The sequence below is a fragment of the Leptonotus elevatus genome, chromosome 9, assembly GCF_054856555.1.
Source record: "Leptonotus elevatus isolate MCC_2025b chromosome 9, RoL_Lele_1.0, whole genome shotgun sequence".
Classification (NCBI taxonomy): domain Eukaryota; kingdom Metazoa; phylum Chordata; class Actinopteri; order Syngnathiformes; family Syngnathidae; genus Leptonotus; species Leptonotus elevatus.
The window spans coordinates 13,915,390-13,943,364 of NC_141247.1; the positions used below are offsets into that span (position 1 = coordinate 13,915,390).

At 40.7% G+C, this 27,975-nt stretch overlaps 1 protein-coding gene across 19 annotated transcripts in view; it reads right to left on the reverse strand.

Annotated features, from left to right (window-relative positions):
- LOC147168462 (protocadherin alpha-C2-like) overlaps window positions 1-27,975 on the reverse strand; it is a 156,308-nt gene that overhangs the window by 47,492 nt on the left and 80,841 nt on the right. The window contains exon 1 of one of the 19 annotated variants that reach the window (XM_086085322.1): window positions 25,226-27,681. The exons of 13 other annotated variants lie outside the window; for them this stretch is intronic. In XM_086085322.1, coding sequence (XP_085941448.1) covers window positions 25,226-27,607 — 2,382 coding nt within the window. In that variant the 5' untranslated portion in view covers window positions 27,608-27,681. Of the gene's footprint in view, window positions 1-250; window positions 2,735-7,302; window positions 9,798-14,443; window positions 16,965-18,644; window positions 21,215-21,827; window positions 24,356-25,225; window positions 27,682-27,975 lie in introns of those variants that run through there. 5 more of the 19 variants (XM_086085320.1, XM_086085317.1, XM_086085314.1 and 2 more) reach the window with 5 other exon arrangements.

Below are 27,975 nucleotides of genomic sequence, written 5' to 3' on the forward strand. Positions count from 1 at the left end.
CAAGCAGGCTGGGAACAAACACTACATATCATATTTCATATGCTACTGGACCACAATACCCTGCTAGAATTTATTTAAAGGCAAAAAACACACAACACTTAGTCAACCTATACATATTCCCGTCAACATGAGCATCTGAGAAAGTATCACAAATATCTGGCATTTGAAAAGTGGTGTGTATACTTTTTGTATTAACTTATAGACGTGAATATATGATAAATGTTTAAGCATAGAAATATGTTCAGCCTACCTTCTCCGTATTAGGTAAAGTCTGAGTCCTGGTAAAAGTGTCTCCTCCATTAATACTGATCAGTTCTGCTTCTACAGGTGGAAAGGGCGTGGGAAAAACCACCATGTCACTCTTGAGCGTGTCTGAGCTGAAGCACACGTCGTACTGCTGAGTAGCTTTGGAGTAAGACCAGCTCCCGTCAGGGTGGGTGGTGATCATTGGGGCGCTGTACCTGTCGAAAGGTCCGTCTGTCTGTCTGTGGCATTTGAAGGCCACTAAAGTAATGAGGCTGAGCAGAAAGATGAGCGACACGGCCACAATGGCAATGAGCAGATACAAGTGTAAATCGGAGAAGCTCTCCTCCTTGATGGGCACATTTCTGAACTGAGTGTGGATGTCCGCTGTGCTTTCAAGCACCACCGCATCAATAGACACAGTAGCTGACAGAGAGGCTTCTCCGTTATCACACACCAACACCACCAAGGGGTGACTTTTCAGGTCATTGTCACTCATTCGCCTCTTGGTCCGAATCTCCCCGGTGCTGGTTCCGATCCGGAAGAGGTTGTTGCTGCCTTTGGGCTCAGAGAGGTGATAGGAGAGCAGTGCATTGTAGCCAGAGTCTGCATCTACTGCCCTGATTTTTGCCACAAAGTATCCCGCTTCAGCAGAATAGGGGATGCTCTCACTGTTTACGGAGCCATGTTCGGAATAGGGAGCCAAAATGGCGGGACTGTTGTCATTCTCATCCAGGATAAAAACATTAACAGTCACGTTACTACTGAGTGGAGGAACACCAGCATCTGTGGCCTGAACTTTAAACTGAAACGTCTTCAACTTCTCATAGTCAAAAGACTGCAAACTGATTATATCTCCGCTTTCTGAGTTAATGTTTATCATTGAAGCTGTTTGTGTTGTTTTAAAAGACCTGTCAATCAAGTGATAAGATGCTTTTCCATTTTCTAATGTATCATCATCTGTTGTCGTCAAAGTGTAAATTGTTGTTCCAACTGGACTATTCTCCTTCACGTACATATTAATGACAGGCTCCAGGAATTGAGGTGGATTGTCATTGACATCGGAAACTTGAATGGTGATGACGTGTGTTGTGGACTGAGGTGGAGTTCCTTCATCAGTAGCTGTAAGTGTCACAAGATACTGGTAGGTGTCCTCTCTATCAAGAGGTCCATCAACCAACAACGAGTAATATTTTTTATAGTTAAACTTTAATATGAATGGCACAGATCCAACAATTTTACACTGTGTTTGTCCATTTTGACCTCCATCCTTATCAGTAACCATCACCATGGCAACGGCAGTGCCGATCTCAGCGCCCTCTTTCACGGGACTCATGAGAGATGACACAGTGATTTCCGGTGCGTTGTCATTCACGTCAACGACTTCCACTAAAACTTTGCTGTGCGCCAAGCGAGGAGGAACGCCTTTGTCCCGCACTTGAACACGAATCTCATATGCATGAGTTTCCTCATAATCAATATCACCTTTAACGGTGATTTCTCCTGTATTTTCATTCAGTGCAAAAGTGTCATCAGGGTTAAAACGCCCTCTTTCTGCAAAAGAAAATGTGAGTTGCCCATTAACGCCATCGTCTAAATCAGTAGCAGACAATGTTAACAACACAGTGCCAATATCTGCATTTTCAACAACTTGGACCTTGTACAGAGATTTGCTAAATGAGGGAGAATTGTCATTGACATCAAGGACATTTATTTTTATTTGTGTGGTCCCAGATTTTGGAGGTTTTCCTCCATCGATGGCAATAAGCGTGAGGTCAACCATAGCCTGTTTTTCTCTGTCTAAAGCTTTCTGCAGTGATAATTCAGCAGATACACTGTCACCATTATTTTGCACGTCTAAAACAAAGTATTCATTTTGATGTAATTTATAAGTCTTCACTGAATTTGCGCCTACGTCTGCGTCATGCGCTAGTGGAAGCGGATGTTTTTCCCCAAGAAAATAATTTTCATTCATATCTATTGTTGTAAGGTCTTGATTAAAAACCGGAGAGTTGTCATTAATATCATTAATAACAACCTCAATTTGGTGGAGCCTGCGTGGGTTATTCAATGCGGCTTCTATATTTAAAGAACATTTCAACATGTTCAGACACAGCTCCTCTCGGTCTATTCTCTCGCTAACAAACAACATTCCAGATTCCACATTAACGTCAAAATACCGCTTTTTGTACGCGGAGTTGATCTGCAAACCCGTGGATTGCAGTTGCTGCACACTGAGGTTTAAATCCTTAGCGAGATTTCCCACCGCCGTCCCTTTGTCTACCTCCTCTGAGATGGAGTACGATATTTGAGCCCTCGTCCAGCCGCACAGACAAAGCAGTGTGAAAAATAGACCCCCGATGGTAACCCATTGGTCCCGAGAAGCCATTCTCCTCAAATAGACAACATCAATCCCGTTTTGCCTTTGGTATATCCACAAGAAATGAGGAAAAAAATACAAATGTATATCCAATTGTGTTTCTTTTGCTGCTTACGCCTACCTGGTGCTGCCCGTTGTAACTGTGCTGCCCCAACGCCGAACACTCCCCATTTATGACGTTTTCTATTCAGAGAAGATTCTGTGCAGCAGACGCATTTTTAGCACGGTCTCCTGCGTCACCTTGCGACGATTGTGGTGTAGTGCAAGTTCAATTTGAAATTTTTAAAATGTAATTTCATGAAGAAAACTCAAGGAATGGAAGCACTACAGGCAAACAAACAACGCAGCTTTGCAAAAAGTAGCATAATATAGGATTATATGCTGTCTTCATTGGTTCTAAACTTCTAAAACTATAGTACTCGAGTATCATGCACTTCATAACAACGGAGAGCGACTCAACATTTTTTCAAACCACACTTTCAAGCAGATGTTTAAGAACCAAAACATATACAGTACTCAGATGTCAGCACTTTGTACTTGAGACTTTTTCAGTGAGTTGATTTTACAGCCAATTATCATCATCATCATCATCATCATCATCATCAACATCATCATCAAATTATATACTACAGGTGCATGTCCAAAGGTGATTGAAATTAATAACAATCAACAACAACATAAATAAACCAATTGAACACATCATCAATGTCCACTAGCCTATACAAGATTTGTACTGGATAAAAATATTTAACATTGAATTATTAAACATATTTAGAGCTCCCCATAACTTCACACCTCCTTATATCTGTCACCTCCTTCCCCTTCCACCGTACTCCCCACACTTCTTGCTTGTCTAATAGCAAGGATCTTAATGATCTAAAACTTTTTAACTTCCAAACTCCATCCCAAGATCTGGATCATGTGATCTCTGCCTGCAAAACAGCCTTTTGGACATTTTCTTATCGTAACTGTCACGGAAATGCTTTTCACTTAATTATATTAATTCATTGGTTTCTCTTATTTTAAATCTTTTGTTTTTATATTATTGTGTTGAAAATGTGCAGATAAATTCTTAGTACAAGTGACAAACCACCGCTAATTCAATCACTTTGAATTGAAATGCCCTACCTTTTCAGTGTTTGGTAAAGTTTGAGTCCTGGTAAAGGTGTCTCCTCCGTTAATACTGATCAGTTCTGCTTCCACAGGTGGAAAGGGTGTGGGGAAAACCACCATGTCACTCTTGAGTGTGTCTGAGCTGAAGCACACGTCGTACTGCTGAGTAGCTTTGGAGTAAGACCAGCTCCCGTCAGGGTGGGTGGTGATCATTGGGGCGCTGTACCTGTCGAAAGGTCCGTCTGTCTGTCTGTGGCATTTGAAAGCCACTAAAGTAATGAGGCTGAGCAGAAAGATGAGCGACACGGCCACAATGGCGATGAGCAGATACAAGTGTAAATCAGAGAAGCTCTCCTCCTTGATGGGCACATTTCTGAACTGAGTGTGGATGTCAGCTGTGCTTTCAAGCACCACCGCATCAATAGACACAGTAGCTGACAGGGAGGCTTCTCCGTTATCACACACCAGCACCACCAAGGGGTGACTTTTCAGGTCATTGTCACTCATTCGCCTCTTGGTCCGAATCTCCCCGGTGCTGGTTCCGATCCGGAAGAGGTTGTTGCTTCCTTTGGGTTCAGACAGGTGATAGGAGAGCAGTGCATTGTAGCCAGAGTCTGCATCTACTGCCCTGATTTTTGCCACAAAGTATCCCACTTCAGCAGAATAGGGGATGCTCTCACTGTTTACAGAGCCGTGTTCGGAATAAGGAGCCAAAATGGTGGGACTGTTATCATTCTCATCTAGGATAAAAACATTGACAGTCACATTGCTACTAAGCGGAGGAACACCAGAATCTGTGGCCTGAACTTTAAACTGAAATGTCGTCAACCTCTCATAGTCAAAAGACTGAAGAGCAACTATGTCTCCACTTTCTGAGTTTATATTTATCATTGTAGTGATTGGCATTGAATCAGTGCTGCTTTGCACAAATGAATAAGTCACATGACCGTTTTGATCAATGTCATTATCCGATGCAGTCACTCTATTTATTACTGCTCCAGGTGGACTATTTTCTTTGATATAAACATTCATAAGGGGCTCGGAGAAGTGAGGCTTGTTGTCATTAACATCTGAGATTTTCACATTAATAAAAGTCATACTGGAAAGAGAGGGACTGCCTTCATCACTTGCAATTATGCTGATGTTATACATAGACACACTCTCTCTATCAAGAGGTCCATCCACAACTAAAGAATAATAATTTTTATAATTTGACTCAATTTTAAAAGGCACATCATTAATTATTTTACTGTTAATGTGAGCATTTTTCCCACCATCTTTATCTAAGACTGAAACGAGAGCAACAGCAGTGCCAATTGTTGCATCTTCTTTCACTGTGTGTAACAAAGATGTAACTGAAATTTCAGGGGCATTGTCATTGACATCTAAAACCTCAATCAATAATTTGGCATGTGATGTCTTGGGAAAAATGGCCCCGTCACTAGCTTGTACTCGAATCTCAAAATTGTTCCTCTCTTCAAAATTTAAATTTTTTATGTTGGTAACAGTCCCACTTGCTTTATCTATGGCAAACAAAGCATCCGGTTTCCCTTTTTCTACCGCACTGAAAGAATAAAACACTAGTCCATTTTCTCCTGCATCTAAATCAGTTGCATTTAACGATATTATTGATGTGCCAACCTCAATGTTTTCATATACACTAGCTTTGTACAGATTTTTACTAAATACAGGCGCATTATCATTAATATCCAGTACATTCACAACAATAGTCATTGTTCCAGATTTAGCTGGTGTTCCTCCATCAATAGCAGTCAATGTGAGTGTGATCACGGGCTGTTTTTCATGGTCTAAAAGCTTCTGAAGCACCAAATCTGGTGTCACACTTCCTCCTTTCTGTGCATCAAGAGAGAAATGTTCATTCTGACTCAGCTTGTATGAATTTATTGCATTTTTACCAACGTCTGCGTCATGAGCTGGATGCAGAGGGAACTTTGTGCTCAGTTCTGTGTTTTCTGTAATATTTAACACCTGTGATTTGCTAAAAAATGTTGGATAGTTGTCATTTACATCCAAGATAATAATTTCGAAACGGTACAATTTTAATGGATGATTCATGACGGCTTCTACACTGAGTGAACATTTCGATTCATCTCCACACAGTTTCTCTCGATCTATTCTCTCATTAACATAGAGGACGCCAGTCTTCAGGTTTACCTCGAAATATTTCCTCTTGGTCCCTGCAATGATCTGAAACATGCGAGATTCCAAATCTTGCACATTTAGGTTCAAATCCTTGGCAATATTTCCCACAACGGTCCCCACGTTCACCTCCTCCGCCACCGAGTAGGACAGCTGGCTGCACACGGCTTCCCAGTAACACTCTAGCAGCACGAAAAGTAAATACATCCGCATAGAGCTCCATCTGCCTGACGCACGCATCATTCTATACGTCCAGATGAAGAAATAGTGGAAAAAAAGAAGATTCACTACTTGATATTAAGAAAACAATTGAACAAATTGAATTGATTCGCCCGTGTAAGGATCACCGACACATCAGCCCCTTTCACCGTCTGAGCTTCTTTGTTTCAATGACGAAAAACAGCACTCACATTTGGGAGGAGCCGCGCCGTGAATGAGTGAGCTCAAATGCCACGGTCAACTGTGCTCTCTAGTGGATGTTTGCGTGAACTACAAGTAGTAGTACACAAGGGGGTAAGGCCGAGCTCGAAGATATAATATATTTTTGTGAACTTATAAAATCTAATCAAAAAAGGAACAGTAACTAAGATTAATATTACTCTCTTCAATATGAACGCTAACAATGAATTGAGACAGTTCCAACAATACGATACAGGCCCACATTAATTTGGCTGTGAATCAAGCGATTTATTTACAGCAATGAACGTTATGAGTTAAGAAAATACATTGGAAATAATATATTCCTGCGCTGTTGATCACCCCCTCAAGAGTTTGGACCTGACAATACTTCATGAAAGCAATTTTTAAAAATCAGGGCCATGGACAGCAAGACTCACAGCATGCAGCCAATGCGAAAAATAACATAATGGTTGTAAAATATTGTGTTAAACACTCCATCCATCCATCCATTTTCTTAACCGCTTAGTTCTCACAAGGGTCGTGGGGGGCACTGGAGCCTATCCCAGCTGGCTTTGGGCAGTAGGCGGGGTACACCCTGAACTGGTTGCCAGCCAATCCAGGGCACAGAGAGACAAACAGCCTATGTTAAATACTAAACATCACTATTTCCCTACCTTTACCTGGCAGTGTTCCATAGCGTACAAGTTCAAAAATGCAAACCATGTCTCTCTTTTTCTTTGCAGGAAGCACTATTTATATGTTGTTTTGACCACACAAAACTTTTCAGATGTCACAAATTCCATTTGTAGAAAACGTACTTATATCTAAATCAGCGCATCATCCCATTTGGTGCATTGACTATTCAAAATTTGTATTTTCAAATACAATTAGAATTTAGTGTTTAATACTTATTGATATATGTTTGACATGTAAATAGGTGCATAATATAGCAACATACTACTGGTAAGGCAAAACAGTGGGAACATTCCCATAAATGTATAGCCTACCTTCTCAGTTGTGGGTAAAGTCTGAGTCCTGTTAAAGGTGTCTCCTCCATTAATACTGATCAGTTCTGCTTCTACAGGTGGAAAGGGTGTGGGAAAAACCACCATGTCACTCTTGAGTGTGTCTGAGCTGAAGCACACGTCGTACTGCTGAGTAGCTTTGGAGTAAGACCAGCTCCCGTCAGGGTGGGTGGTGATCATTGGGGCGCTGTACCTGTCGAAATGTCCGTCTGTCTGTCTGTGGCATTTGAAGGCCACTAAAGCGATGAGGCTGAGCAGAAAGATGAGCGACATGGCCACAATGGCGATGAGCAGATACAAGTGTAAATCGGAGAAGCTCTCCTCCTTGATGGGCACATTTCTGAACTGAGTGTGGATGTCAGCTGTGCTTTCAAGCACCACCGCATCAATAGACACAGTAGCTGACAGGGAGGCTTCTCCGTTATCACACACCAACACCACCAAGGGGTGACTTTTCAGGTCATTGTCACTCATTCGCCTCTTGGTCCGAATCTCCCCGGTGCTGGTTCCAATCCGGAAGAGGTTGTTGCTGCCTTTGGGTTCAGACAGGTGATAGGAGAGCAGTGCATTGTAGCCAGAGTCTGCATCTACTGCCCTGATTTTTGCCACAAAGTACCCCGCTTCGGCAGAATAGGGGATGCTCTCGCTGTTAACTGAGCCGTGTTCAGAATAGGGAGCCAAAATGGCGGGACTGTTGTCATTCTCGTCTAGGATAAAAACATTAACAGTCACGTTGCTACTGAGCGGAGGAACACCAGAGTCTGTGGCCTGAACATTAAACTGAAATGTCTTCAACCTCTCATAGTCAAAAGACTGAAGAGCAACTATGTCTCCACTTTCTGAGTTAATGTTTATCATTGTAGTTATTGGCATTGAATCAGTGCTACTTTGTACAAATGAATAAGTCAGATGCCCATTTCGATCAATGTCATCATCCAATGCAGTCACTCTATTTATTACTGTTCCTGGTGGACTATTTTCTTTAATATGAACATTAATAAGGGACTCTGAGAAGTGAGGTTTGTTGTCATTTACATCTGATATGTGGACAGGAATACAAATGGTGCTTGACAGAGATGGAGTGCCTTCATCAGTTGCAGTAATGCTGATATTGTACACAGATACGCTCTCTCTGTCAAGAGTACCACCAACAACCAAAGAATAGGAGTTCTTGTAATTTGACTCAAGTTTGAAAGGCACATCATTAATAATTTTACAAATCACCAAACCATTTTTACCTCCGTCTTTGTCCAACACAGAGACAATTGCAATAGCTGTGCCAATTGTTGCATCTTCTTTCACTGTGTTCAGTAATGATGTAACAGAAATTTCAGGGGAATTGTCATTGAAATCTAAAACTTCTATCAACAATTTGGCATGAGATGTTAGAGGAATAGCTCCTCCATCACTGGCTCGTATTCGTAGTTCAAATGCATTTAATTGTTCAAAGTCAATATTTTCCTTATTTGTTACTGTTCCTGTTTGTTCATCAATAGAGAACACATTTGTTTCTTCCTCTCTTCCTCCTGCATTGAAAGAATAGAATACCCGTCCATTTTTTCCTGCATCTAAATCAGTTGCATTTACGGTTATTATTGATGTGCCAATCTCAATATTCTCATATAAACTAGCTTTGTATAGCGTTTGACTGAATATAGGAGCATTGTCGTTTATATCTAACACATTCACAACAATAGTCATTGTTCCTGATTTAGCTGGTGTTCCTCCATCAATAGCAGTCAACGTGAGTGTGATTACAGGCTGTTTTTCTCGGTCCATAAGCTTCTGAAGAACTAATTCTGGCGTCACACTTTCTCCTTTTTGTACCTCAAGAGAAAAATGTTCATTTTGGCTGAGCTTGTATGAATTTATAGTATTTTTACCAACGTCTGTGTCGTGAGCTGGATGCAGAGGAAATTTAGATCCTACTGCTGTTGTCTCACTTATGTTCAGAACCTCTGCATGACTAGAAAACAATGGGTAATTGTCATTTACATCTAATATTGTTATTTCAATGTGGTATAATTTTAAAGGACTATTAATAACAGCTTCTACGCTGAGTGAACAATTTGCCTGTTTTCTGCACAATTCTTCTCGATCTATTCTCTCATTAACATAGAGGACGCCAGTCTTCAGATTTACCTGGAAATATTTCTTCTTGGTTCCCAAAACGATCTGAAACATGCGTGACTCCAAATCCTGAACATTTAGGCTTAAATCCTTGGCAATATTTCCCACAATGGTCCCAACATTCACCTCCTCCGCCACCGAGTAAGAGAGCTGGCCGCACACGGCTTCCCAGTAACACTTCAGTAGCATGAACAGCAAATATATCCGCACAGAGCTCCATCTGCCCGACGCACGCATCATTCCATGCATCCAAATACAGTAGAAATGGTGCAAAAAATTGACTTGATATGAAAGGAAAATCTAAACAAATTGAACTAATTCTTCCGTGTAACCATCTCCGTCGCGTTAGTCTCTTTCACCGTTTGAGCTTCTTTGTTCCAATGACGAAAAATAGCACGCACATTTGGGAGGAGCCCCGCGTAGTGGATAAGGATGAGTCAATGTCATGGTCCATGGTGTCCTCTAGCGGACGTTTGCATGAACTACAATTTACATCACAAGACTATGATGCATTTCGCCAATAGTAAACTCCATCACATAAACTATAAAATCGCCTTTTAAAAATGCAAAATTTGCAGTCTGATGTGTGATGTTGGTGCAATTTGATTTCCATGCATGTTCCTTTATTCTGGAAATATACCTAAATAGAATTATATTAATGTGACACCAGTTATGTGATGATAACGAACCAATAGACAAGTCACACAAGATGAATGAATGCCTGCATTTGCCCCAATAATATTACCATAACCCCACTCCTCTATACCCAATGTATCCAAGATATGACAAATAGGCAAGGTTAAAAATTCTAAATACACAATGGAATGTATGTATTCCGGAATAAATGCATTCATATTTAAGTCAAACAAAGCGCTAATTCATGAACACACGTAAAAAATAGGTTCAGAACATTGGACAGTGCATTTAACAGTACAAAAGACTGTGTAGCAGCCATTACAAAATAAACCTAATTGTTTTATAATAAGATATATCACCTGTATTTGAGTAAGTACAAACTCTGATATGGAACAATGTTGATGGATAAAATAACCCTCTTTTAGTGCTTAACAGACTCCAATGTCAATTCCTCAACACCATTTTATTGTTACATTTACCTTATCATTGAAACACAACATATACTGTACTTATACTTGCTTGAGACATTATTTACTTACAATTATGGAATCTAAATATGAAATTGTTAAGACATCACAAGTGCTATATGTAGCAAACCCCCAACCTATAACAACAATAGCATTTGTAGTTACCTTAAATCCTCACAAGTTGCTTCTGTAAAGACAATCGGAACTTCAAGAGCACGCATTTGTCGGAACTATTTTCGTCATAACCGCACAATATTGCAACATTCAGCCAAGCAGTAAAAAAAATTAAAATGGATGTACATCCTACCTTCTCAGTATTGGGTAAAGTTTGAGTCCTGGTAAAAGTGTCTCCTCCATTAATACTGATCAGTTCTGCTTCTACAGGTGGAAAGGGCGTGGGAAAAACCACCATGTCACTCTTGAGTGTGTCTGAGCTGAAGCAGACGTCGTACTGCTGAGTAGCTTTTGAGTAAGACCAGCTCCCGTCTGGGTGAGTGGTGATCATTGGGGCGCTGTACCTGTCGAAAGGTCCGTCTGTCTGTCTGTGGCATTTGAAGGCCACTAAAGCGATGAGGCTGAGCAGAAAGATGAGCGACACGGCCACAATGGCGATGAGCAGATACAAGTGTAAATCGGAGAAGCTCTCCTCCTTGATGGGCACATTTCTGAACTGAGTGTGGATGTCAGCTGTGCTTTCAAGCACCATCACATCAATAGACACAGTAGCTGACAGGGAGACTTCTCCGTTATCACACACCAACACCACCAAGGGGTGACTTTTCAGGTCATTGTCACTCATTCGCCTCTTGGTCCGAATATCCCCGGTGCTGGTTCCGATCCGGAAGAGGTTGTTGCTGCCTTTGGGTTCAGACAGGTGATAGGAGAGCAGTGCATTGTAGCCAGAGTCTGCATCTACTGCCCTGATCTTTGCCACAAAGTATCCCACTTCAGCAGAATAGGGGATGCTCTCACTGTTAACAGAGCCATGTTCAGAATAGGGAGCCAAAATGGCGGGACTGTTGTCATTCTCATCCAGGATAAAAACATTGACGGTGACGTTGCTGCTGAGTGGAGGAACACCAGAATCTGTTGCCTGAACTTTAAACTGAAATGTCTTCAACCTCTCATAGTCAAAAGACTGAAGAGCAACTATATCTCCACTTTCCGAGTTAATGATTATCATTGTAGTTATTGGCATTGAATCAGTGCTACTTTGCACAAATGAATAAGTCACATGCCCATTTTGATCAATGTCATCATCCAGTGCAATCACTTTATGAATTACTGCTCCTGGTGGACTATTTTCTTTAATATAAACACTAATGATGGACTCTGAAAAGTGAGGCTTGTTGTCATTAACATCTGAAATGTGCACATTGATAACACTTGTACTGGAAAGAGGTGGAGTTCCTTCATCAGTTGCAAAAATGCTGATATTGTACACAGATACATTTTCTCTGTCAAGAGGACCACCAACAACCAAAGAGTAGGAATTCTTATAATTCGACTCAAGTTTGAAAGGCCCATCATTATTAATTTTACAGTGCACAACTCCATTTTTACCTCCATCTTTGTCCAACACAGCGAAAATTGCAATAGCTGTGTCAATTGCTGCATCTTCTTTCACTGTGTTCAGTAATGATGTAACAGAAATTTCAGGGGAATTGTCATTGACATCTAAAACTTCTATCAGCAATTTGGCATGAGAGGTTAAAGGAGAAGCTCCTCCATCACTGGCTCGTATTCGGAGTTCAAATGCGTTTGTTTTTTCACAGTCAATATTTTCCTTATTTGTTACTATTCCTGTTTGTTCATCAATAGAGAACACATTTGTTTCTTCCTCTCTTCCCCCTGCATTGAAAGAATAGAATACCCGTCCATTTTGTCCTGCATCTAAATCGGTTGCATTTAAAGTGATTATCGATGTGCCAATCTCAATATTTTCATATACACTAGCTTTGTATAGCATTTGACTGAATATCGGAGCATTGTCGTTATTATCTAACACATTCACAACAATAGTCATTGTTCCTGATTTAGCTGGTGTTCCTCCATCAACAGCAGTCAATGTGAGTGTGATCACAGACTGTTTTTCTCGGTCTAAAAGCCTCTGAAGCACTAATTCTGGCGTCACACTTTCTCCCTTTTGCACCTCAAGAGAAAAATGTTCATTTTGGCTGAGCTTGTATGAATTTATAGTATTTTTACCAACGTCTGCATCGTGAGCTGGGTGCAGAGGAAATTTAGATCCTACTGCTGTAGTCTCACTTATGTTCAGAACCTCTGCATGACTAGAAAACAACGGGTAATTGTCATTTACATCGAATATTGTTATTTCAATGCGGTATAGTTTTAAAGGAATATTAATGACAGCTTCTACACTGAGTGAACATTTCGCCTGTTTTCTGCACAATTCTTCTCGATCTATTCTCTCATTAACATAGAGGACGCCAGTCTTGAGATTTACCTCGAAATATTTTCTCTTGGTTCCTGCAACAATCTGAAACATGCGGGACTCCAAATCCTGAACGTTTAGGTTCAAATCCTTGGCAATGTTTCCCACAACAGTCCCCACGTTCACCTCCTCCGCCACCGAGTAAGAGAGCTGGCCGCACACGGCTTCCCAGTAACAATCCAGCAGGACGAAAAACAAATATATCCGCTTTGAGCTCCATCTGCCCGACCCAAGCATCATTCCATACATCCAAATAGGGTACTGTGAAAAGGTAGAAATGGTGCAAAAATTGGCTTGATATGAAGGGAAAATCCCAAAAATTTGAATTAATTCTTCTGTGTAACAATCCCCGTCGCGTAAGTCTCTTTCACCGTCTGAGCTTCTTTGTTACAATGACGAAAAACAGCACGCACATTTGGGAGGAGCCCGGCGCCACGGATAATGATGCGTCAATGTCATGGTCCATGGTGTCCTCTAGTGGACGTTTGCATGAACTACAACTAACATCACAGGGCTATGATGCATATATTGCTATCGAGACCGCTAATAGTAAAGCCCATCACATTAACTATAAAATATATATTTTTTAAATCAACAATTTTACTGCAGTATTTGTGATTTTCCTCTTTTCGTTTATATGATTTTCATACATGCATGTCACTTTTTTCGGGAACTATCTGAATAGAATAATATTAAAGTGACATCAGTATTGTAATGATTAAGAACCGACACAAGATAAACAATGAATGCCAGCATTTACCCCAACAATATTACCCCAAACCCACTCCTCTACACCCCAGTCTATATAAAATATGGTAAATATAGGCAAGGTTACAAAATATAAATATACACAATGGAATGTATGTATTCCGGAATGTTTTAATAAATTCATTCATATTGAATTCTGACAAAGCACTAATTCATGAACAATCATAAAAATGTACTCAGAACCATGGACAGCACATCTCACAATACATACGACTTTGTAGCAGCCATTACAAAATAAACCTAAATATTGTAAGATTATATCACCTGTATTTCAACAAGTGCAAAATCTGACCTGGAACAATGTTGATGGATAAAAAAAAACCCTCTTAGTGCTCAACAGACTCCAACGTCAATTCCTCAATACCACTTTTCATTTACATTGATATAGCCTACTGAAAGAAAATCACCACACTCTTCCTTGCTTGAGACATTATTTCCTAACAATTATGGACAACAAATATGAAATTGTTAAAAAACGCAAATCCCCTATAAATTACAATTATAACACCATGACTTTTTTACTTATATGAATCCTCACAAGTTGCTTTTGTAAAGACCATCGTAACTTCAAGTGGTACATATTTGTCAAACTATTTTCATCATAACTACACAATATAATGACATGCAACCAAGCATTCAGGAAAGTTAGAAGGAATGGATTGCCTACCTTCTCAGTAGTGGGTAAAGTTTGAGTCCTGGTAAAAGTGTCTCCTCCATTAATACTGATCAGTTCTGCTTCTACAGGTGGAAAGGGTGTGGGAAAAACCACCATGTCACTCTTGAGTGTGTCTGAGCTGAAGCACACGTCGTACTGCTGAGTAGCTTTGGAGTAAGACCAGCTCCCGTCAGGGTGGGTGGTGATCATTGGGGCGCTGTACCTGTCGAAAGGTCCGTCTGTCTGTCTGTGGCATTTGAAAGCCACTAAAGTGATGAGGCTGAGCAGAAAGATGAGCGACACGGCCACAATGGCAATGAGCAGATACAAGTGTAAATCGGAGAAGCTCTCCTCCTTGATGGGCACATTTCTGAACTGAGTGTGGATGTCAGCTGTGCTTTCAAGCACCACCGCATCAATAGACACAGTAGCTGACAAGGAGGCTTCTCCGTTATCACACACCAACACCACCAAGGGGTGACTTTTCAGGTCATTGTCACTCATTCGCCTCTTGGTCCGAATCTCCCCGGTGCTGGTTCCGATCCGGAAGAGGTTGTTGCTGCCTTTGGGCTCAGACAGGTGATAGGAGAGCAGTGCATTGTAGCCAGAGTCTGCATCTACTGCCCTGATTTTTGCCACAAAGTATCCCACTTCAGCAGAATAGGGGATGCTCTCGCTGTTAACTGAGCCGTGTTCGGAATAGGGAGCCAAAATGGCGGGACTGTTGTCATTCTCATCCAGGATAAAAACATTAACAGTCACGTTGCTACTGAGCGGAGGAACACCAGAGTCTGTGGCCTGAACTTTGAACTGAAACGTCTTCAACCTCTCATAGTCAAAAGACTGAAGAGCAACTATGTCTCCTCTTTCTGAGTTGATGTTTATCATTGTAGTTATTGGCATTGAATCAGTGCTACTTTGTACAAATGAATAAGTAACTTGCCCATTTTGATCAATGTCATCATCCAATGCAGTCACTCTATTTATTACTGCTCCTGGTGGACTATTTTCTTTGATATAAACATTGATAAGGGACTCTGAGAAGTGAGGCTTGTTGTCGTTAACATCTGAGATGTGCACAGTAATAAAAATTGTGCTGGAAAGAGAGGGTGTGCCTTCATCATTTGCAGTGATGCTGATATTGAAAACAGATAGAGTCTCTCTGTCAAGTGGGCCCCCAACAACCAAAGAATATGAGTTTTTGTAATTTGACTCAAGTTTGAAAGGCACATCATTATTAATTTTACAGTGCACCAAACCATTTTTACCACCATCTTTGTCCAACACAGAAACAATTGCAATAGCTGTTCCAATTGTTGCATCTTCTTTCACTGTGTTCATTAATGATGTAACAGCAATTTCAGGGGCATTGTCATTAACATCTAAAACTTCTATCAGCAATTTGGCATGAGATGTTAATGGAGAAGTGCCTCCATCATTAGCTTGTATTCTGAGTTCAAATGCATTTGTTTTTTCAAAGTCAATGTTTTCCGTATTTGATACTGTCCCCGTTTTTTCATCAATAGAAAACATATTTGTTAGTTTCTCTCTTCCCCCTGCATTGAAAGAATAGAACACTAGTCCATTTTGTCCTTCATCTAAATCGGTTGCATTTAACGTGATTATTGATGTACCAATCTCAATATTCTCATATATGCTAGCTTTATATAGCGTTTGACTGAATATAGGAGCATTGTCGTTATTATCTAACACATTCACAACAATAGTCAGTGTTCCTGATTTAGCTGGTGTTCCTCCATCAATAGCAGTCAACGTGAGTGTGATCACGGGCTGTTTTTCTCGATCTAAAAGTCTCTGAAGCACTAATTCAGATGTCACACTTTCCCCTCTTTGTACCTCAAGAGAAAATTGTTCATTTTGGCTGAGCTTGTATGAATTTATTGTATTTTTACCAACATCTGCGTCGTGAGCTGGGTGCAGAGGAAATTTATATCCTATTGGTGTAGTAGTCTCACTAATGTTAAGCACCTGTAAATGACTAGAAAATACGGGATAATTGTCATTTACATCTAATATTGTAATTTCAATTCGGTATAATTTTAAGGGATTATTAATGATGGCTTCTGCACTGAGTGAACATTTGGCTTCATCTTCGCACAGTTCCTCTCGATCTATTCTCGCATTTACATAGAGCACGCCAGTCTTTAGGTTTACCTCGAAATATTTCCTCTTGGTTCCTGCAACAATCTGAAACATGCGGGACTCCAAATCCTGAACGTTTAGGTTCAAATCCTTGGCAATATTTCCCACAACGGTTCCAACATTCACCTCTTCCGCCACCGAGTAAGAGAGCTGGCCGCACACGGCTTCCCAGTAACATTCCAGCAGCACGAAGAGCAAATACATCCGCACAGAAGTCCATCTGCCCGACGAACGCATCATTTCATACATCCATATAAGATATAAAGGAATAGGCTAAATGATGCAAAAAAATGACTTATATGAAGGATTTGTTTTAAACAAACCGACAAATGGCAACAACCACGATCCAAGTCGTATCAACCTCTTTCACCGTCTGAGCTTCTTTGTTCCAATGACGAAAAACAGCACGCACATTTGGGAGGAGCCCAGCGCAGTGGATGAGGGTGCTGAAATGCCACGGTCTACTGTGTCATCTTGTGGGCATTCACATGAACTACAACCAGCACCACACAGCCTAAAACAAAACCAGTTGACCTATCAAATAAGTCCAATTGAATCTAACATTTCATACAAACTGAAAATATGACCATTGACTAGACAATCAAATTTAATTTTGAGACATATCAGTTGCGTCCATAAATTTTTATTTTATGAGGTGTTGTTGTTTTAGTCATGCACAACTGCTGTATATGTTTAAACTTAGGAAATCCAAATAACTTTTTTCATGTGATAATTCTCAACAGATAAATCACTGAGATGTATTTCTTGAAAATAGATAACATAAAAACATATCAGATAAATTAAAGAAAAAGAGAGAGAGTTTCTACAATATTGTTTTTTCAACTATGTTCCTATAATGTTATGACTAGGTAGAGTTGTTACAATCTTAGCAAGTACTTAAAGAAACTTAAGACATATCCTAAAGCTGTAGATTAATGTATTCCCAATTCTGACAAAACTTCAGAACTGACAAAATTTGATTTTCAGAACCATGGACAGCACATTTCACTCTACACAAGTCTGTAAGTAGCCACTACAAAAATAAACCTGAATACTGCAATGCTACCCAAACAAATGCTTTGATGTAAGATGTTGGCCAACATCTAGTGCTCAACAGAATCCACCATCAAAGGCTCAAGTATTTTTACCATATCATTGTTACACAGCATACATGTCCAACATACTTAAAATAATGTCTTCTGTCCTTTTCTGTGCACAAGACAGTTTCATAAAAGATCATGGACTCCAAATATGAAACTATCATAGAGGTGTTGTGCTATTTTATTTTATTTGACAAACTCACATCGCATTGTTACATTAGAAATTTCCGAAAAAGTTGTTTCCTTCCAAATTAAATAACTAAAACTTTTCATTACAAGATTTTCTCCCATTAAATATGGAGTATTATGCAGATTTTGAGAGCAAGGCAATAGGCATAATATAACCTGAATGAAACTAGGCTATATATGTAAAATTATTAAATAAATAAATTCAGACCATGGACAGGAAGTCCCACGATAGAATAGTTGAGGCAGCTGTTAAGTAAAAAATAAAAAATAAAATAAAAAATAAAAATAATAATAATAAATATATATTGTTTAGAAGAATACTTTGCCTGTGATGTATTTAAGATGTATTTAAACAAGAATTATTTAGGATAAAAATATACCCTCAAGATGTCAACAGACTAAAGTGTTAAATACGTACTCATCTTACCATTGTTCAACAACCTGTACAATATACTGTGAATAAACCACGTCACTTGTTTGCCTTACACCTGAGATAAAATTACATTAAGATCGTTTTGACTCATGAATTGTAATTACCCTACAAAGTGGGATTACAATATGGACTACTTGGTTGTTTTTTCATGTATGGTAAAACAACCAATATGGTCGTATTTGTTGGAGGACTTGTTGGTAATTTCACTACTTATAAATTGTTTTCAAAAGGCCATTCATGTTTGAGCTAAAGGCTACATGTACATGAATAACAGTTAAAACACCACAAGTATTGTATGACAAACCCGGAAAATATATTTTCAGCCTACCTTTTCAGTGTTAGGTAATGTTTGAGTCCTGGTAAATGTGTCTCCTCCATTAATACTGATCAGTTCTGCTTCTACAGGTGGAAAGGGCGTGGGAAAAACCACCATGTCACTCTTGAGTGTGTCTGAGCTGAAGCACACGTCGTACTGCTGAGTAGCTTTGGAGTAAGACCAGCTCCCGTCAGGGTGGGTGGTGATCATTGGGGCGCTGTACCTGTCGAAAGGTCCGTCTGTCTGTCTGTGGCATTTGAAGGCCACTAAAGCGGTGAGGCTGAGCAGAAAGATGAGCGACACGGCCACAATGGCGATGAGCAGATACAAGTGTAAATCGGAGAAGCTCTCCTCCTTGATGGGCACATTTCTGAACTGAGTGTGGATGTCAGATGTGCTTTCAAGCACCACCACATCAATAGACACAGTAGCTGAAAGGGAGGCTTCTCCATTATCACACACCAGCACCACCAAGGGGTGACTTTTCAGGTCATTGTCACTCATTCGCCTCTTGGTCCGAATCTCCCCGGTGCTGGTTCCGATCCGGAAGAGGTTGTTGCTGCCTTTGGGCTCAGACAGGTAATAGGAGAGCAGTGCATTGTAGCCAGAGTCTGCATCTACTGCCCTGATTTTTGCCACAAAGTATCCCGCTTCAGCAGAATAAGGGATGCTCTCACTGTTTACGGAGCCATGTTCAGAATAGGGAGCCAAAATGGCGGGACTGTTGTCATTCTCATCCAGGATAAAAATGTTGACTGTCACGTTCCTGCTGAGTGGAGGAATACCAGAATCTGTGGCCTGAACTTTAAACTGAAATGTCTTTATCTTCTCATAGTCAAAAGACTGCAAACTGACTATATCGCCACTTTGCGAGTTGATGTTAATCATTGTGGTGATTGGTATGGAGTCAGTGTTACTTTGCATAAGTGAATATGTCAAATCCCCATTTTCATTAATGTCGTCATCAAGCGCAGTTACTCTACATATCACTGCTCCTGGTGGACTATTTTCTTTGATGTAAATATTCATGATTGGCTTTGAGAAGTGAGGCGCGTTGTCATTAACGTCTGAAATATCAATATAAACTACACTGGTGCTGGACATAGACGGAGTCCCTTCATCACATGCAACAATAGTGACGTTGTAGTGGGCCTCAGTCTCTCTATCAAGCAGGCCATTTACAGTTAATGAATAATAATTTCTATAATTTGTGTCCAATTTAAATGGAGACTCATTTTCAATTACAACTTTGACAACTCCATTCTTTCCTCCATCTTTGTCCAATACAGATACGAGAGCAATAGCAGTGCCGATGTCAGCATTCTCCTTGACTGTGTTTAGCAGTGACGTCACAATAATCTCAGGAGCATTGTCATTTATGTCTTCTACTTCAACAAGCACTTTACAGTGAGTGGACAATGGTGGATTGCCTCCGTCAGTTGCCTGTGCATGAATTTCTAAGGCAGAATCTTTTTCATAGTCAATCTTTCCTTTGATGAAAATCACACCGGTTTTAGGATTAATTTCAAATAAATCTAAAACATGATCCTGTCCTTTTTTTCTCAAAGAGTATTGTATCTCACTGTTTAATCCAGCGTCCGCGTCTGTTGCATTAAGTGTGATCAAAGTGGTGTATTTTGGTGCATTTTCTGGGATTTTGATTTTGTATAAAGATTTACTAAAAACAGGAGGATTGTCGTTACTATCCAAAACATTAATACTAATTTGTGATGTTCCGGACCTGGGTGGGGTTCCCCCGTCTACTGCCATCAGTGTGAGGTGTATGACAGAGTCGTGCTCGCGGTCTAATGCTTTCTGCAGCACCAACTCTGCAGACACACCCTCGCCCCCTTTGTGGATGTCTAAAGAAAAATATTGGTTTGCACTGAGCTTGTATGTATTAATGCCGTTCTTTCCAACATCCAAATCTGTTGCCTCAATTAACCCAATTTTAAGCCCCGGTAATGTACTTTCTGCAATGTCAAGTAACTGTACAGCCTCCGAAAATACGGGTGAATTGTCGTTTATATCAATTATATTTACCTCCAAGCGATAAAGATTTAATGGATTATTAATCACAGCCTCCACGTTTATTGTACATGTTGGAGCTTTTGCGCACAACTCCTCCCTGTCTATTCTTTCACGGACAAAAAGAACGCCACTCTTTAGATTGGCGTCGAAATATTTTGTCTTAGAATTGCTGACAACCTGAAACACGCGAGATTCTAACGTCTTTACGTCGACGTTGAGATCCCTGGCGATATTTCCCACAGAAGTCCCCGGGTTTACCTCCTCTAAGACGGAATATGAAAGCTGTCCATTGGCCGCTTCATACAAACATTTCAGGAGCAGAACAGCAAAATATATCCAGCAACGTCTAGTTTTGCTTGAGAAATACATCGTCCCATCCGTCCAACAAAGGGAACAATCCAATCCAAACGACGCCAAGCAATGTAAAAAAAAAAATAAAAATAAAAATCCTTGACTCAATTTATTATCATCCAAGTTCTCATTTTTTGTTTAGCAAAATATACATTTGTATTCCTTCTCCACCGCATCTCTTTGTCACAAAGACCAGAGGGACAAAATCAGCTTTCTTTCCCTCTCTCCTTGGGAGGAGTCAGTGTATTCTGACGCGCTCCACAATGTCATGGTCTAGTGGGCCTCCTTGTGGCAAATAAATGTAATTACATTAAATTTAATTCACTCATCACAGTGAAACGTTGCAATATTTGCACAACGAGCTGACCATATGAGGTGGATACTGTGGATACTTGTTTTGCTAAATAAACACACTCAATGTTGAACTGCGTTATTTTTATAAAATAATTGCCAAAGTATATTTTTATTCATTTACAAAGAATGTCATTAAATGACACGAGCCATCATTTTAGCAATGTGATGATATTTAAAACATGTAAATTATGCAAATTTCAAACTACAATAATTTACATTAAATACAGAACCTGTTTAATGATACATCCCGTATCATTAAACAGGATTTGGTCACATGCTACACTAATGTTTCAACCACTAAATAGTTTGAGCTTTTCATCAGCACCATGGATGCAGATACCTTTTAACCATTGAGCAGACCTGTAGAATTGTTATGCAGAAAACCTGTCAACAGCTTTCTGCTCACTTTCCACCAGAAGCATTATAGAAACAGCATGCATTTATACTGTTTGTTCTTACCTTGTCAGTAGTAGGTAAAGTTTGAGTCCTGGTAAATGTATCTCCTCCATTAATACTGATCAGTTCTGCTTCTACAGGTGGAAAGGGCATAGGAAAAACCACCATGTCACTCTTGAGTGTGTCTGAACTGAAGCACACGTCGTACTGCTGAGTAGCTTTGGAGTAAGACCAGCTCCCGTCAGGGTGGGTGGTGATCATTGGGGCGCTGTACCTGTCGAAAGGTCCGTCTGTCTGTCTGTGGCATTTGAAGGCCACTAAAGTAATGAGGCTGAGCAGAAAGATGAGCGACACGGCCACAATGGCGATGAGCAGATACAAGTGTAAATCGGAGAAGCTCTCCTCCTTATTGGGCACATGTCTGAACTGAGTGTGGATGTCCGCTGTGCTTTCAAGCACCACCACATCAATAGACACAGTAGCTGACAGGGAGACTTCTCCGTTATCACACACCAACACCACCAAGGGGTGACTTTTCAGGTCATTGTCACTCATTCGCCTCTTGGTCCGAATCTCCCCGGTGCTGGTTCCGATCCGGAAGAGGTTATTACTGCCTTTGGGCTCAGACAGGTGATAGGAGAGCAGTGCATTGTAGCCAGAGTCTGCATCTACTGCCCTGATTTTTGCCACAAAGTATCCCGCTTCGGCAGAATAGGGGATGCTCTCGCTGTTAACTGAGCCGTGTTCGGAATAGGGAGCCAAAATGGCGGGACTGTTGTCATTCTCATCCAGGATAAAAACATTAACAGTCACGTTGCTGCTGAGCGGAGGAGCACCAGAGTCTGTGGCCTGAACTTTAAACTGAAATGTCTTCAACCTCTCATAGTCAAAAGACTGAAGAGCAACTATAACTCCACTTTCTGAGTTAATGTTTGTCATTGTAGTTATCGGCAATGAATCAGTACTACTTTGCACAAACGAGTAAGTCACTTGTCCATTTCGATCAATGTCATCATCAACTGCTGTCACTTTATGAATCACTGCTCCTGGTGGGCTGTTTTCTTTGATGTAAATATTAATGAAGGATTCTGAGAAGTGTGGAGCGTTGTCATTTATATCAGAAATATGAACATAAACTACACTAGTGCTGGACATAGGTGGAGTGCCTTCATCAATTGCTACTATAGTAATGTTATAGTAGGTCTGAGTCTCTCGGTCTAGTGGGCCATTTACCGTTAATGAATAATAATTTTTATAATTTGTTTCTAATTTAAATGGGGTCCCATTCATAATGGTAACTTGAACGACACCATTCCTTCCTCCGTCCTTATCGAGTACAGACACAAGAGCAATAGCAGTGCCGATCTCCGCATCCTCCTTAACTGTGTTTAGCAGTGACGTCACACTAATCTCGGGAGCATTGTCATTTATGTCCTCCACTTCAAGCAAGACTTTACAGTCAGTAGACATTGGAGGATGACCTTTGTCCGTGGCCTGTGCATGAATCTCAAAAGCAGAATTTTCTTCATAGTCTATCTCTCCTTTGATGAAAATCACACCTGTTTTAGGATTAATTCCAAATAAATCCAAAACATGGTCCTGCCCTTTACGCCTGAGTGAATATTCTATTTCACCATTCAAGCCATCATCTGCATCCGCTGCATTCAGTGTGATGACTGTTTTATTTAGTGGTGAGTTCTCTAAAATTTTCGTTTTATATAAAGAAGTGCTAAACACAGGAGCATTGTCATTGTTGTCTAAAACATTGATCAGAATTTGACATGTGCCAGATTTGGGTGGATTCCCACCGTCCACTGCAGTCACTGTAAGTGTAATTGAATGCTGTTTTTCTCGATCTAAAGGCTTCTGGAGCACAAGCTTAGAAGCCGCACCCTCCCCTTTGTGCGAATCAAGAGAAAAATAATCATTCGGACTAATCTTGTACGCAGTAACACTATTTTTTCCAACGTCGAGATCTGACGCCCCAATGAAACCAAAAGTCCCCCCGGGCAAAGTATTCTCCGCGATATTAAGTGTCTGCAGCCTCTCAATGAAATAAGGCGCATTATCATTTATGTCGGCTATGTTTATTTCCAGTCTATATAGCTTTAAAGGTTTGTTGATAACTGCTTCTACATTGACGGTGCATGCTGCAGCCTGAGCACAGAGCTCCTCTCTGTCTATTCTCTCACTCACATAAAGAGAGCCAGTTTTCACATTCACGTCGAAATATTTCCTCTTTGATCCGCTCAAAATCTGAAACATGCGCTCCTCCAAGTCATGCACGTTTAAGTTTAAATCCGTGGCCACATTTCCCACAAAGGTGCCCACCTTTACCTCCTCCAAAACAGTGTAAGAAAGCTGTCCATATGCCACCGTGCAACAACAATCGAATAGAACAAAGGCCAGATAAATCCTCAATGAGCTGCGCGTCCTCTTCATCAACATATTTGTAGCTATCCGACGTGAATCGACCAAAAACGTCAGCTTCCTCCACGTCCCCACGATGATTGTTAATTGAAGTAAAATAACAAAATATTATTTTAACAGACAACGATGCCGTGGGACGCGCTTACTCTTCCATCCACTCTTCCACCTCACTGTTTTGTGACAAAGCCTGAAAAAACGGAGGCTTTCCCGTCATTTGGGAGGAGTCCGAGGACGTTAAACATGTGATGGTCTCGACTGCCCTCTTGTGTTTCATTAACGCATCTGCAAGGACTACTCAACATGACAACCTCAGCGATTCGAGTTATCTCAATCAATCTGTGTCTGGTATTTGCACATATAAATAAATACAAACATTTAAATCAATTTGAAAACACTGTTCTAAGACAATATCTGAAAAAAGACAGCTGATTAAGAAGTTTAAACATCAAGCGTGATTTAAACTTCGCTTAATAAAACACGAGTCATATGTTTCAGCACCATGGACAGGTGCATGTGCTCTGCAACGAGGAACGAGATAACTGCTCCACCTTTGTTGAGCTAATTAAGGTACCAATTTTGCACTATAGAAAATCTCTGAGCACATTGAGCAAACAAAAATGGGTTAAACAATATGAATACGGAAATAAGTCTCTTGTTGCAATTTACTTTGTGTGAAGTCTGGACCTTTTAATTTAACACAAAGTTGATAGAGTACTCACAGGAAGCCATTACATTTTCTGTTGTATAACTGATAACAGGTTTATACCTTCTGACATCTAATAGAAGATCATTTGATTGTTCTGCCTCTCACTATACATTGTTATTGCTGATAAACAAAGATATACATGCAGTCAGTCTTAGACAAATAGTGGAAATGAAACCAAGCACTTGGCCGGAGCTCAAAAAAATTATGACAAAGTTTCAAATTTAGCAATAATAATGTGGAAACTGATGGATTTTCCTCTTTTTTCCCCTCTCTGCCCATGCTCTAGAATTAAATTACAAAAAAATTATGCAGATTTGTTTCTTACCTTTTCAGTAGTGGGTAAAGTCTGAGTCCTAGTAATGGTATCTCCTCCATTAATACTGATCAGTTCTCCTTCTACAGGTGGAAAGGGCGTGGGGAAAACCACCATGTCACTCTTGAGCGTGTCTGAGCTGAAGCACACGTCGTACTGCTGAGTAGCTTTGGAGTAAGACCAGCTCCCGTCAGGGTGGGTGGTGATCATTGGGGCGCTGTACCTGTCGAAAGGTCCGTCTGTTTGTCTGTGGCATTTGAAGGCCACTAAAGTGATGAGGCTGAGCAGAAAGATGAGCGACACGGCCACAATGGCAATGAGCAGATACAAGTGTAAATCGGAGAAGCTCTCCTCCTTGATGGGCACATTTCTGAACTGAGTGTGGATGTCAGCTGTGCTTTCAAGCACCATCACATCAATAGACACAGTAGCTGACAGGGAGGCTTCTCCGTTATCACACACCAACACCACCAAGGGGTGGCTTTTCAGGTCATTGTCACTCATTCGCCTCTTGGTCCGAATCTCCCCGGTGCTGGTTCCGATCCGGAAGAGGTTGTTGCTGCCTTTGGGTTCAGACAGGTGATAGGAGAGCAGTGCGTTGTAGCCAGAGTCTGCATCTACTGCCCTGATTTTTGCCACAAAGTATCCCGCTTCGGCAGAATAAGGGATGCTCTCACTGTTGACCGAGCCATGCTCGGAATAAGGAGCCAAAATGGCGGGACTGTTGTCATTCTCATCCAGGATAAAAACATTGACAGTCACGTTGCTGCTGAGTGGAGGAACACCGGAATCTGTGGCCTGAACTTTAAACTGAAACGTCTTCAACCTCTCATGGTCAAAAGACTGAAGAGCAACTATATCACCACTTTCTGAGTTAATATTTATCATTGTAGTTATTGGCAATGATTCAGTCCTCCTTTGCACAAATGAATAAATCACATGCCCATTTTGATCAATGTCCTCATCCAGTGCAGTCATTCTATGAATTACTGCTCCTGTTGGGCTGTTTTCTTTAATATAAACATTAATGAGGGACTCTGAGAAGTGAGGCTTGTTATCATTAACATCAGAAATGTGAATGTAAACTACACTGGTGCTGGATAGAGGAGGACTTCCCTTATCTTTGGCGACAATTGTGATGTTGTAGTGTGGTGCATTCTCTCTGTCTAGTGGCCCATCAACTAACAGAGAGTAATAGTTTTTGTAATTTTCTTCCAGTTTAAATGGAACTTTATTTTGAATATTTACATTAACAAAACCGTTCTCGCCACCGTCTTTATCAAAAAGCGACACCAGTGCGACTGCCGTGCCCACAACGGCGTCCTCTGGCATGACACTGTGCAGTGATGTCACTGTGACCTCGGGAGCGTTGTCATTGACATCTAAAACCTCAAGCAGCACTTTGCAATGAGCAGACATGGGAGGGTTGCCTTTATCAGTGGCCTCCACCCTTATCTCGTATGCTCTCTTTTCCTCATAGTCGATGTGACCTTTCACCCTTATTTCACCTGTTTGACCTTCAATTTCAAATACATCCAGCACGTGATCTTGATCTTTGCTTCTTAATAAATACACAATCTCGCTGTTTAAACCCTCGTCAGCATCGGTGGCATTCAATGTCATGATTCTAGTGCCGACTGGTGCATTTTCTTTAAGTGTTGTCTTATAGTGGGATTCACTAAATATTGGGATGTTGTCGTTTATATCTAAAACATTTACTATAATTTGAGAGGTTCCTGATTTGGTTGGGCTTCCCCCGTCTACCGCTGTCAGTGTCAGAGTGATGAGAGGTTGCTTCTCTCGATCTAAAGCTTTCTTCAGCACCAGCTCAGCAGACACGCCGCCGCCTGCTTTATGCACTGCTAAAGAAAAATGCTCATTTGGACTTAATCTATACGTGCTGATGCTGTTTTTACCAACATCTGCATCACTGGCTTCAGACAATGCAAATTTAACCCCTGGCAATGTGCTCTCTGCGATATTTAAATTCTGCATTTTTGTGCTAAACAACGGGACGTTATCGTTAACATCTAAAATGTCTACATTAATGCGATACAGTTTTAAAGGCTTGTTTATTACAGCTTCAACACTGATGGAGCATTTCACCTCCTCTGTGCAGAGCTCCTCTCTGTCTATTCTCTCATTTACATAAAGAGCTCCAGTCTTTAGATTTACCTCAAGGAATTTCTTCTTGGTGGTGGCAACAATCTGAAACAAACGAGATTCCAGGTCCTGTACATTTAAATTTAAATCCTTGGCTATGTTTCCAACGAGAGTGCCGGGGTTTAACTCCTCCGAGATGGAATAAGAAAGTTGTCCAGACGTTGATTCCCAGTAACACTCCAGTAAAAGAAGCCACAAATAAATCCCAAAATAGTTCCATCTGCAAGCCATGTTTATGTCCAAAATGAGCAAAGAATGAATACAAAATAATTTCTTATTTTAGAGTGAGCTGTGTGCTTGTTCCTCCGTTCTCTACCTCTTTATGACAAAGACTGAACAGACATCCCCAGCATCTGAAAACGGGAGGGGCCTCAATGCAATAGAAGAGCGGCTCTTCCACTGATGGATAAAGAGCGACGCTTGGTGGTCAAAGTGAATATGTGCAGGGGGCAGTGAATTTTTCATGATACACAGGCAGTCATTAAAACACACACACCAAGCAAGGAAAGGGAGCTAATCTCTCCTACAAACGAGAAACCTCGAGTTGATTTTAGTGTTTTTTTCTGACTCTCAAAATGAAAAGTAATATATATATATAT